The 13,844-nt window shown below is 35.9% G+C and overlaps 1 protein-coding gene across 4 annotated transcripts in view; it reads left to right on the top strand.

The window, feature by feature from the left end:
* The window catches only part of LOC106869750 (EF-hand calcium-binding domain-containing protein 4B), a 110,638-nt gene extending 99,841 nt beyond the window's left edge, over positions 1-10,797 (top strand). For all 4 annotated transcript variants that reach the window (XM_014915615.3, XM_089354762.1, XM_014915614.3 and 1 more), the window contains 5 exons: positions 729-810; positions 3,598-3,712; positions 6,405-6,515; positions 7,918-7,994; positions 8,972-10,797. In XM_014915615.3, the coding sequence (XP_014771101.1) occupies positions 729-810; positions 3,598-3,712; positions 6,405-6,515; positions 7,918-7,994; positions 8,972-9,059 (473 nt within the window). In that variant the 3' untranslated portion in view covers positions 9,060-10,797. The remainder of the gene's footprint in view (positions 1-728; positions 811-3,597; positions 3,713-6,404; positions 6,516-7,917; positions 7,995-8,971) is intronic.
* Positions 10,798-13,844: the final 3,047 nt, after the last annotated feature.

Here is a 13,844-nt window from a genome sequence, read left to right as displayed (position 1 = left end):
TGCTCCAGTCCACTCAGTGTGGTTTAGTGGTTAGGGAGTTAGACTCATGATCATAAGATTGTGGTTTCGATTCCTGGACCGAGCGACGCTTTGTGTTCTTGAGCAAAGCACTTCATTTCACATTGCTCCAATCCACCCAGCTGGCAAAAATGAGTAATTCTGCGACAGACTGGCATCCCATCCAGGTGGGGAATATATTATCATCGTCATCATCATCATCATTTAACGTCCGTTGTCCATGCTGGCATGGTTTGGATGGTTTGACCAAAGCTGGCAAGTTTTAAGGCTGCACCAGACTCCAGTCTGATTTGGCATGGTCTCTACAGTTGGATGTCCATCCTCTTACCAACCACTCTGAGAGTGTAATGGGTGCTTATACGTGCCATCAGCATGGGTGTCATTTGCATGATGCTAGCATCTGCCACGACTGCGATTTTACATGGCTTGATGGGTCTTCTTCTCAAGCACGCCATAATGCCAAAGATCTTGCTCGTTGCCTCCATGAGGCCTAACACTTGAGAGGAGCTTTTCACATGCCACTGGTATCATCCACTTTGCCTCCATGGAAATTGGGAAACTGGTCCTTATGAGTCTGTATGACTCGGGAAGGAAATTTACTTTTTACTATTTATGAATACTGTAATAGAAAAATAAATTTCTAAACCAAAAAACGAATTCTTCAAGATTTAAACTTAAGCTAATAAACATTCATTCATTTGCACGTCCAGGTGTTGATTTCCGAATAAAATCCATTGAAGTTGGTGGCCATTTGTTTGCTTTGCAACTGTGGGACACTGCAGGACAAGAGAGGTAAATCCATGTTTTATACAAATGTGATCTTATCATGCATAAAATCCCTTTTGCTGTTTTATTTTCTCTTGAAATACTCTGCCTTTATTTTAGGTGATTTTCAAAATAATGAAGAATTTAGTAAAATAACTTTTGTCATTATTAACCCTTTAACATTTAAACCAGCCATATTCGACCCAAGTGGAGGCATAATGGCCCAGTGGTTAGGGCAGCGGACTCGCGGTCATAGGACCGTGGTTTCGATTTCCAGACCGGGCATTGTGAGTGTTTATTGAGTGAAAACACCTAAAGTTCCACAAGGCTCCAGCAGGGGATGGTGGCGAACCCTGCTGTACTCTTCCACCACAACTTTCTCTCACTCTTACTTCCTGTTTCTGTTGTACCTGTAATTCAAAGGGTCAGCCTTGTCACACTGTGTCATGCTGAATATCCCTGAGAACTACGTTAAGGGTACACGTGTCTGTGGAGTGCTCAGCCACTTGCGCGTTAATTTCACAAGCAGGCTGTTCCGTTGATCGGATCAACTGGAACCCTCGATGTCGTAAGCGATGGAGTGCCAACATTTGACTCAAATATTCTACATGCTTTATGTTCAAACTGAGCAAATCTGGTCTATCACATTTACCCTACAATATCATTCTAAAACTAAACAATCACATTAAAATCTGAAGGCTACAAGACAATGTATGATTAACTGGAAACAATATGAATAAATTAGCATTACATTTAATAAGGTGATCTGAGTGTTAAAGGGTTAAGCTGCTGTTTGGAACATAAATTAAAATGAAATTTTGATGAAACATTTCAGTTTCATTCTTTTTAAGACAGGGAGTTTATATTATGGAACCAGGAGTGGTTTCAGGTTGTTGTTGGCACTCCCTCCCAAAATTTGGTGGGAGGGAGTCAAGTCAATTACATCAACCCCAGTGTTTCACTGGTACTTATTTCATCAACCCCAGTGTTTCACTGGTACTTATTTCATCAACCCCAGTGTTTCACTGGTACTTATTTCATCAACCCCGAAAGGATGAAAGGTAAAGTCGACCTTGGCGGGATTTGAACTCTGAATGCAAAGATGAATGAATTAATTGGCACTAAGCAGTTTGCCCATTGTGCCAGCTTGCTGCCCTGAACTTGGCCATAATAGTAAAAAATAGACTGAATATTTCTGTTGTAAGATTTAATGAAACATTGCATCCTTGTGTTTTATGTGTTTCAGTCATTGGACAGCAGCCATGCTGGAGCAGAACCTTGAAGGATTCTGTTAAACAAATTCAACTCATACTGTTTTAGTAACAGGGGCGTAAACAAACCAACACTAGTTGTGCAGAGATGTAGACGACAAACACAAAAGACATGCACACACACACCCATCCATACATACACATACATACATACATACATACATACATACATACATACACACTCACATATGCATACACATACATACATAGTAGGCTTCCTCATGTTATCCATCTAACAAATTCACTCACAAGGCATTAGTGGACCCAGGGCTATAGTAGAAGATACTTGCTCAAGATACTGCACAGTTGAACTGAACTCAAAACCACATCATTACACTGTGAACTTTTTATCTACACATCCATGTCTGTGCCTATATGATTTTGTTTACAGTATAGGTTATGGTAGATGAATGCCTCATATTTCAAAACTAGTACAAATCATTTATTGTATGACTGGCTTTCATATTTCATTGTATGTGTGACACTGTTTCATGCCTGATTGAATAAATGTATTACAAGTTGTTAAGACATTTGTGTTGCAGTCACGAAATGTCAAGCTTCACCTCACTGAATGACAGCTTGGACAAATATCTTTTTCCACAGTCAGAGATCAAACTAAATACATTGAGTGGAACTAGGTTGACAGAGATTGTAAATATGTGTGTGTGTGTGTGTGTGTGTATACACAAAAGGGAGTGCTGATAAGTTCCTGGCTTTAAGGGTATCATGAAAGGCCTGGTTGGAAGCCCAACTTTCCGAGTTGTTTTACAGGGTTTAGAAAAACTGAAGCAGTCTTTTCTCTTGCACACAGCAACCAACTTCTCTCTCAGAACAGTGGCACTCTGTCGAACCTGCTCACTTACCTTACACATCAAACAAAGTATTATTCAGGCATTATCCAACATTCATGACCATGGGTAAGGATAAGCATGGAAACTGAACTATTATATATTGTTATCATATAATAATTTTATTATTATGCCGAGGTAGACTTTGCCTTTCTTCCTTTTGGAGTCTATAAAGTAGGTACCAGTTGAGTACTGGGGGTTAATGTAATCAACTAGCCATATCATCATCATCATCATCATTTAGCACCCATTGTCCATGCTGGCATGGGTTGGATGGTTTGACCAGGGCTGGCAAGTTGAGACAAGATCAGGGCTGACACCAGACTCCAGTCTGATTCAGCATGGTTTAGATGGCTGGATGCCCTTCTTAACGCCAACCAATCCAAGAGTGCAATGGGTGCTTTTACATGCCATTGGCACAGGTGCCAGTTGTGTGACATCAATATCTGCCACGACTACAATTTCACTTGGCTCGATGGGTCTTCTTCTCAAGCACAGCATGTTGTCAAAGGTCTCGGTCATTTGTCATTGCCTCCACAATGCCCCACACTCGAAAGGTGCTTTTTACGTGCCACCAGCACAGGCGCTAGTTATGTGACACCCCACCCCACACAAAATTTCAGGCCTTGTGCCTATTGTAGAAATTTATTGTTCATTGCTGTTATTTAAGACAAAAACGTTTTCTTTATTTCAAGATTTCGAAGCATCACAAAGCAGTACTTTCGGAAGGCAGATGGTGTTTTGATTATGTATGATGTAACTTCTGAGCACTCCTTAGTTAATGTTCGTAACTGGATGACAAGTGTGAATGTAAGTAGAAAAACCTTTTATACAGCATTCGCTTCATTTGAATCTTATTCCTTCTACTGGTTTCAATCATTGGACTGCAGCGATACTGGGGGTACCACCTTGAAGGGTTTTAATTAAACAAATCAACCATAGTACATTGTTTTTATTTCTAAGTCTGGTAAACTATAAGTCCCTTAAACACTAAATTATATAGATGTACACAAACGCAAGAGTGGGTGTGTGGTAAGAAGCTTGCTGCTCAACCTCATGGTTTTGGGTTCAGTCCCACTGCATGGCACCTTTGGAAACTGTCCTCTACTATACCCACGGGTTGACCAAAGCATTGTAAGTCGATGAGGTAGGTGGAAACTGAAAGAAGCCCATCATGTATATACATTTACACACACACACACACACACACACACACATATATATATATATATATATATGGGAGAATATACAAAAAATAACAACAGACGAGGACAGGTGGTGTAAATAACAAAAGTATATATTAGTATGACGCTCGGGAATACGGAAAGTCTTTGACGTTTCGAGCTACGCTCTTCAACAGAAAGAATACGGAGACAAGGAGAAAAACACGGAGAAAAAAAATTGAATAGTGTTCAGTCAACGGTCAATCATAATATATATATATATGTATAATCATAAATATATAGGGATTGACAGTAACCTGCTTCTCCAGTATATATGTATGTATGTATTTGTGTCTGTATCCTCCTCTATGGCTTGACAGTCGATGTTGGTGTGTTTATGTTCCCGTAACTAAGCAGTTTGGCAAAAGAAACCAATAGAATAAGTATTAGGCTTAAAAAAGAATAAGTCCAGGGGTTGATTTGTTTGACTAAAGGCAGTACTCCAGCATGGCCACAGTCAAATGACTGAAACAAGTAAAAAGAATGAACCAAACTGGTTGTCAAGTGGGGAACAAACACAAATACACAGACATACACACTTGCATATATATATATATATATACATACACACAATGGGCTTCCACATAGTTTCCATCTATCAAATTCATTAACGAAGCATTGGTGTCTTGGGCTATAGTAGAAGACACTTGCCTACTGTTCCTGAATTAAAACTTTTGTTATTCACTCTTTGAGGATTATAATATACCTGTTTGATATACTGTGGAGGTGCGTGGCTCGATGGTTAGAGTGTTGGGCTCATGATCATAAGATTGTGGTTTCAATTCCTGGACCAGGCAGCACATTGTGTTCTTGAACAAAACACTTCATTTCACATAGTTCTAGTCCACTCCACTGGTAAAAATGACTAATCCTGTAACAGACCAGCTTCCAATCCAGGTGGGGAGTTTATACGCCATGGGAAACTGGCCCCTTTGAGTCTGTATGACCTATTTGATATACACGTCTTGGATTTGCAAAGTGCTCCCATAATAAGTGGCTGAAACATATATATATGTTGTGTGTGTGTGTGTGTGTAGTGTGTGTAACATGCAGATATGGTTGTGTGGTTATGAAATTTGCTTCGCAACCATGTGGTTTCAGGTTCTCTCCTACTGCATGACACTGTGGGCAAGTACCTTCTACATCAGCCTTGGGCCAACCACAGCATTCTAAGTAGGTTTGGGCAATGGAGACTGAACGAAGCCCATTGTGTGTGTGTTTGTGCATATGTACTTGCTTGCAAGTGGAAGCTACACATACTTTCATAATATAATAATTGTTTTCTCTCTCAAACTTATATTCTACATAATACTCTTTCACATACATTGGAGTGTGAAGTGCTCCTCACAGCCAAGGTTTGTGACATGGTTGTAATCTGTAAAGAGTTTTGAGTCAGAACCAGAAAGAGAAGTAATAAACATGCAATGTGCATGTGAAATACTGGATTCATAAAATGGAAGGGACGAATAAAAACGCAATGCACTTGTCAGAATAAAATGGAAGTGAAGAATAAAAGCTCAATGCCTATGTCAAAATAAAATGGAAGCGAAGATTAAAAATGCATTGCGTATGTCCAAATAAAATAGAAGTCATCATCATCATCATCATCATCGTCGTTTAACGTCCGTTTTCCATGCTGGCATGGGTTGGACTGTTTGACTGGGGACTGGCAAGCCAGGAAGCTGCACCAGGCTCCAATCTAATCTGGCAATGTTTCTACAGCTGGATGCCCTTCCTAATGCCCAGCCACTCTGAGAGTGTAGTGGGTGCTTTTTACATGCCACCAACATGGGAGCCAGTCAGGCGGCACTGGCATTGGCCACGTTCAGATGGTGCTTTTTACGTGCTATCGGCATGGGGAACCAGTCAGTGAAGAATAAAAACGCATTGCATGTGTCAAAATAAAATGAAAGTGAAGAATATAAACACAATGCGCTTATCAAAATAAAATGAAAGTGAAGATTAAAAATGTCATGTGCATGTCAAACTAATTGTGATGGTCTACATGCCATGCTTGACACCACTGTCATGCAGCTTTGGTGCAATTTTCTTGTTTTAATGTTCCATTAAATACTTCCTCTTTATTCATCTTGCAATCCAGACCATTAATCTTACACCACATTCCTCCCACCATCTTTCTCTCTCTCTCTCCCTCTTTTTCTATCTCTATCTCTTTCTCCCTGCCTACACTCCTACTTCAATTCCTTTTCTGCTTCCTTTCTCTCAGCTCAAGCATTTACTCTGTCTACGAGCATAACCAGTCTTTTTCTTTCTTCCAGGAAACTGTTGATCCAAACACAGTTATCGTTATTGTTGGTAACAAAACAGATTTGTATACAGATGACAATGAGCAATCAAGACAGTTCAAGATGGCATCCAGACTTGCTGAGGTAAGCCAACTGCATCTGGTAGGATTTGAACTCTGAACATAAAGAGCCTCAAACTAAATAAGACAAGACATCCGATCTGACATCCCAGCATTCCTTTCATTTCACCATTCCAATTGGGGTGCTAATGTTCTATCTTCTTTTACTTGCTTTAGTCATTGCACTGCAGCTATGCTGGGGTATCCCTTTTAAAGGGTTTTAGTTGAGCAAATTGACCCACCCTGGAACTTATGTTCTTTTGTTCTTTGAGCTGATGTTCTTTTGACCTTGGAACTTATGTTCTTTTGTTAAGTCTGGCACTTATTCTATCAGTTTCTTTTGCTGAACTGCTCGATAATGGGGATGTGAACAAACCAACACCGATTGTCAAGCAGTGGTAGTGTGTGTTGCACAAACACAGACACAAAGACACACACATATATATGATATATTATATACGTGAAACTTAAGAGTCTTGGTTTTATTTCTTCTCACTTATCATGGAGCATTAGGCCTTGCGAGACCTCTACCTAGCTTGTTTGCTTGGTCCATATCTGACATTATGAGCCTATTCTTAGGTCTGATCCCCTTCCATAGTCCTCAGCCAAGTATGGACAGATCTGCCTCACCTACTGAGCCCTCACCTACTGAGCCCTCGCCTACTGAGCCCTCGCCTCTATCTTCCAATTGACAAAAACATGAAAATTTAAAAGAAAGGAAATGAGAGTTATGATTAAATGCATCAAAGTAACAGTTGACTTAACCCTTTAGCATACAGATTACTCTGTAAAATGTGATGCTTACTTATTCACATTCTTCTTAATTAATCTTGCATTATCTCATAGCATTGAGGTTTCAATGATGTGATTATTTTTACAATGACATTGTCGAGTAGGTGAGAGAGGCCAGATTTGGCCAATTTTAACATAAAACAGATAAAATATTTGGTCTTAAATATAGTTTAAATAGTTTAAATATTAAAAAATTAATATGGTAATGATTTTTCCAATTTATTAGTCAAGCGATCATACCTTACTGAAGGTTGTGTTTTCAGAACAAGGGGCTTAACGAAAATATTGCAACAGCATAAAAAATTAAGATTATAAAATTACACGCTAGGCCACCGGTAGTAGAAATTTCTAATATTTCTATTCCCCTTCGATATTATTAATTATATATACATATATATATACATATATACGGCAGGCTTCTTTCAGTTTCCATCTACCAAATCCACTCACAAAGCTTTGGTTAGCCTGAAGCTATAGTAGAAGACACTTGTCCAAAGTGCCATTCAGTGGAACTGAACCTGGAACCTTGTAGTTAGGAAACCAGCTTCTTATCACACAGCCATGCCTGTGCCTATATGTTAAAATATACACTTTTTGTTATTCTCTTTGACTACGAATACTTTGTATTGTTGTAGGAAAATAATGCTCTACTTTATGAGACAAGTGCAAAAGATGGAAGCCGGGTGTTTGAAGCAATGCATGCTATGGCATGGTAAGTGGCACAAGTGCCATTATAAATCACTTTATTTTATTTATTTATCTATTTTTTCATTTTATTTGTTTCAGTCATTTGACTGTGGCCATGCTGGAGTATTGCCTTTAGTCGAGCAAATCGACCCCAGGACTTATTCTTTGTAAGCCTAGTACTTATTCTATCGGTCTCTTTTGTCGAACCGCTAAGTTACAGGGACGTAAACATACCAGCATCGGTTGTCAAGCGATGTTGGGGGACAAACACAGACATACAAACATATACACACACACACATATATATATATATATATATATATACATATATATATATATATATATATATATATATATATATATATATATATATATTTACGACGGGCTTCTTTCAGTTTCCGTCTACCAAATCCACTCACAAGGCTTAAATTCTGTGGAGACTGGACTCTGCTCCAGAGTCTAAGGGACCTGAAGGCTCAAAACAAACATCATCATCATCATCATCATCATTTAACGTCCGCTTTCCATGCTAGCATGGGTTGGACGATTTGACTGAGGACTGGCGAATCATATGGCTACACCAGACTCCAATCTGATCTGGCAGAGTTTCTACAGCTGGATGCCCTTCCTAATGCCAACCACTCCGAGAGTGTAGTGGGTGCTTTTACGTGCCACCAGCACAAGGGTCAGTCAGGTTGTACTGGCAACGGCCACGCTCAAAATGGTGTATTTTACGTTCCCCCTGCACAGGAACCAGTCCAGCGGCACTGGCAATGACCTCGCTTGAATGTCTTTACACGTGCCACCAGCACAAGTGCACCATCACAATTTCACTTTCGCTTGCCCCAACAGGTCTTCGCAAGCCGAGTTTAGTGTCCAATGAAGGAGACGACGTTGGCATGGGTGCCAGTCGTCGAATTTAATTCGATTTTGATTTCACTTGCGTCTTTGTTACAGTTAAGTGAAACATTATTTATTTATCTATTTTTATTCACTTTTCAGTGTTTTGAAAGAGAAAGAGGATGAAGAACTGGAAAAAGTTTTGGAACTGAATAGTGAATCATCTATTAAAAAAAAATGTTGCAGCTGATATCAAAGAATGCCAGTTAAAAAGAAACCTATATAGTTATATATTCAAAGATTTATAATTGATTAAAAAAAACAAAATTAAAATAAAGGAAAATGAAAAAGTAAACAATCTTCTAAATAAACCAGCACCTGGGTTAGGAAATGTAAATATGAAACCCATTCTGCATTTATTAAATAACTTTTATCAGTGCATATTACTGACAGTAATATCTTGCAAGCATCCATCCTTATTTATGGTTAAAGACAAATAATGTGACTGGTTTTTAGCAAAAATCAAGTTGTTTAAAGAAACGTGGATACTGAATTTATCTTTCTTTAAAATTAGAAAGTAAAAAGGTATATATAATACCATGTGTGTGTATATTTGAGTGCATGTGTGTACTAAGTGTCCCTAAATTTTAAGAATTCATTTTCCTAGAGAATCAGTTTGGATCTGTTCGATTTGGTTCACAGATTTTTTTAATTAATGTTTTTTGACTTCATATACTGGTGGAATGTCTCATGCAGAACATGGTATACTTTGACCATTTTTGACAAAATTTGGTATTTTAAAAGTTATTTTGTGTTGTCGTATTTGGGTAATTTCAACCAATCAACGATGTGTATTTAGCTGAAAAAAGTTACTGCTGTTTGTGATAGCAATCGAAGAGGAACAACTTCTGGGTCATCTCTAATAAATGTTACCACAAGTATACAAAGTTTCAATCTGTTTAGTTAAAAAAAAAAGTTAATAAAAAAATCTTTGCACCAACCTGAACAAATCCAGCAGTTTTATATGCTGGATCTTTTAAGTGGATGTCTTTTAATCAAGGGGAATAACTAGATTTGTTATGATGAAACATTTTTGACAAATCTCAGAAATGAAAGTTCCTTATGCATTTGTGTATTACATTTTTTATTATGATAAGCATTTAAAACTTATGCAAATATTTACTCCTTCAATGAAAAGGGCATCACAGAAGAAGCTGAGCATTTTATAAACCTGTCTTCCTACTATAAACAACATTTCAGATAGAATTCAACGCCGCATTTTACTGGAGATGAATTTTGACATAATAAGAATCTCATTAATTTTTATTAAAACAAAAATTTAAACTCTTTATTCAATTTATTGATAAAAGTTTATATTATTTTAATATTTTAAAAATAGTATCATGCAAGGTAATTGTAACTTTATATGTAGTTCTATGTTTATATATCATCAAACATTTTTTCTTTTTTTTTTTTCCTTTTTTTTAAAGATATTATTTCTTGACACTCATTGGGGTTTGTATTTTAGAAATGTCCTTGATAACATATCAGATGTCAAAAACAAACTGGAATATTTCTATATATTTCTTCATTAATATTTCTCTTATTTTCCTTTTGATCTCACCTCACAATATTTGTTGAAAAAGAAAGACAAAACAGAATCAAGATTGTGTTGTGTAATGTAAATTGGATGATGATAGTTTTTGTTCCAATGGAAATATTTACCTGTCGACTACAAATCTATACATGTGATATCCGTGTAAGCATGGATCATAAACTCTGTCTTTCATATAGTGTCAATCTATGATCCTTTACTCAAATAATAATGTATCTTAATGTAGTTTATCAAAACTGAATGGTTATCTCACTCTTCAAGTTTCATGCCACTACAATCTTCAGGTGAGAATGCTCATGCCTGAATTTCACTGCAGCATGAAACTCAGATTGCAAAATAAACATTCAATTTTAATAAACCATATACTCTACAACATCTTCTCTCATTCATTTGACACAATTCATTATTTACATAATACACATGTGCATGTGTCTGCATATATATATATATATATATATATATATATATGTATATATTTATATACATGTGTATATTTATATGTATGTAGTTCTCAATGCATTTTCTTCTCTTTTTAGATGTATATAGCAATCAATCTATATTCTAAATGTTGTATTAATGTTTACACATATCTGCATATTTAAATTACATCATTAATTTTAATTTTTTAGTCCGTTTAAAAGCGAATGAGATTTTGTCACACAATAATTTCATATTTATCTAAATTCATGTTATGCATGTTTTAACCAACACTAATCCAAAATCTTTGACATTTTCACATTCCCTTCTTAGTTCGTTTAGCTGCTAGCTGTCCTTGTCAACTTATTCTAACGTTACTAATTATATATTATATTCTTGATTTTCAGAGGACACACTGTTTCACGATAGTAAATACTGCAATATCATCATAGGAGATATGTTGCATTTTACTGTTGTTAAGAATCTCAAAATTTACGTATATGATCTTCTAATAAGCCATAACACTCTTTATACATCATATCAAATGGCATAAAAGATGCTTGAGCATATTGGATTCACCTCAATTTCAGCAGCACATATTTAGGAGAAAAATATTTTAGTGCATCAAAGTATCTAATGTTTAAAGTAACTTTGTGTATAGGGCCTGGGTTGATTTTTGTGAGACATTGATTTGGGAAAAGCGTCTTATATGCTATCAAATACAGTATACTATGCCAATATTTCCTGTATCCCTCTGGTTTTCCCACCCTTGATTTTAGGAGAGTCATAGGGATAGAGTCCTTGGGCACCTTCTCCATAAGGGCCTATCAGAAATAGCTGTCATTAGACTTTCCAGCTTGATTCCCAAGCATAGCCATCTGAGGCTGTCGATATTATCCAAGCATCTCATTCTTGGTCTACCGCTACCCTACATCTCCTGCCAGTTGCTTCGGCTTGAAGAATCCAATTCTTTCTTGTGACATTCTAATCACATGTCCATAGTAACATAGCTGTAAATTCTCAATGCAAAAACAGTAGTGGTGTCTCAATCTGGAGATTCCCTTATCTCCAAGTTATGCACCCTATCAAATAACATTTACTTTAGAGATCCTGCGAAGAAACCCCACTTCAGCTACTTCACATTCACAATCATACTTTTCGTCAACATTTAATATTCACTTCTTGTACCTCATAGGTAAAACAGCCTTCAGAGTATGTAGTGTTTAAAAATGTCAATGTAACTCACTTGTTCATGAAATGGAGGGTTGTCGTCCCCTTTTTGTTTTCTGTAGTAAACCTAAAGCATTGGTAATTTTAGCAGCCTAAATATTTTAATGCTATATATCGAATGTAGTAAATTTTGTGGGGGTTTTTCCCTTCTTGCCTTACTTACTAGGTTTGGAAGATGAGGCAGTGCCCATGGCCTTCGCAGACCCTTCCAGTCTAATGAAGACTGATGCCATGAATGTTTTTTTCTTTTTTGAACCTTTGTAAGTCGGCCTCTGAGGGAAAGATATGAACAGGGAGGGAATTCCAGAGGGCCGATGCTCTGGGAGGGAAGGACTGGCTATGAAGATTAGTGAAGATCCTAGTGGAATTTCAACTGTTATTCCACTTATAGGATACGGTTTGCTATGGATGTTTCCCCATTTACTCTGTCTTCATTTTTCTCACAAGTTGTTGAAGCAATATTCTAAATGATCTGAGGTGGATTTAATATTTAGATGTCAATACTTATGAATTATACATATATATATATATATATATATATATATATATATATATATATATAAACAAGATGCTAACTGGATATAACTGTTTAGAAATATTTGGAGAAGTTTTATTTAAATTAAATTTTTCCAATAATTGCAGTTTTTAAAGGGCAAAATTACAAGAGGAAAAAGACAAAAAACATCACATTTAAAATTATTTATTAAACAAAACAAAAAGTAAATAAATAAAAGTAATAATAATTCTAATTTACTTGCACACTCTGTCTGAATATATTTTTTTTTTTAACAGTTGTTTAGCAAATATGTGATAAGAAAATATCTTCAGCCTTTTGATACCAACTTGTTCAAGACTATCCTTAGTTCTATGATATACAAATAGCCTGTTTTCAAATTATCTAAATTAAAAACCTCCATCAAAATTTCATGTTAAATTATGTTCTAAACAGCACCCTGCTAATTAGAGTTATTCTACTAAATACTTCATTATTGTCAAAACTACTTGGAGAAAACGTTTTAAAAGAAAATGCAGCGGTTAATATTAACTTATGTTTAATATTAGCTTATGTAAAGTTATTTTTCCCCTGAAAGATTATGGTGGTAGTTTTGAATACAATGAAAACATTGTTTATTACAATATATATATATATATATATTGATAGAAAAGGTAAGACAACAAAAAAATGAATGAGACCTCGATATTATGTAAATAGAGGAATTTATCTGTAATATAATGTGACAATTATTCGGTTACAACCGAATAATTTTCACATATTATATTACAGATATATATACATATATATATAACATGACTGTTTATGATAACATTTTTTTAATCTGTTTGAAGTTATAGTAAATTATAATTCAATTTCTGTAGTGCAATTTCTGAAAATTTGTTCAGTAATAAGCATTGATCCATTTAGTATTCAGATTACTTTATCAAATGTAATGCCTATTTATCCACATTGTTTGAATTAATCATGCATTATCTTGTAGCTTTGACTTTTCAATAATTTAAAATGACATTGTAGGTTAGGGGTGAGAGATCTCGCTAGTTTGAACATAAAACAGATAGGATACTTTTGCTGGATATGGTCAGTTTAAATGTTCAAGGTTTAAAGTTTAATTTAAGTACAAGTTGTATATTATGCATTCTAAGGTCAGCAATTATCAACTCACAAAATTGTACAGAAAAAAAGAATGCTTGTAAATATTATTTTTAAGATTTTTTTTTTTTTTTTTTTTTTTTTTTTTTTTTGGTGACTGGGGAACT

Source organism: Octopus bimaculoides, chromosome 7, assembly GCF_046866305.1.
Source record: "Octopus bimaculoides isolate indiv1 chromosome 7, ASM4686630v1, whole genome shotgun sequence".
In the NCBI taxonomy this organism is placed as follows: Eukaryota; Metazoa; Mollusca; class Cephalopoda; order Octopoda; family Octopodidae; genus Octopus; species Octopus bimaculoides.
The sequence above is the reverse complement of the archived record's forward strand: the minus strand, read 5'-3'. Positions and strand labels throughout refer to the sequence as shown.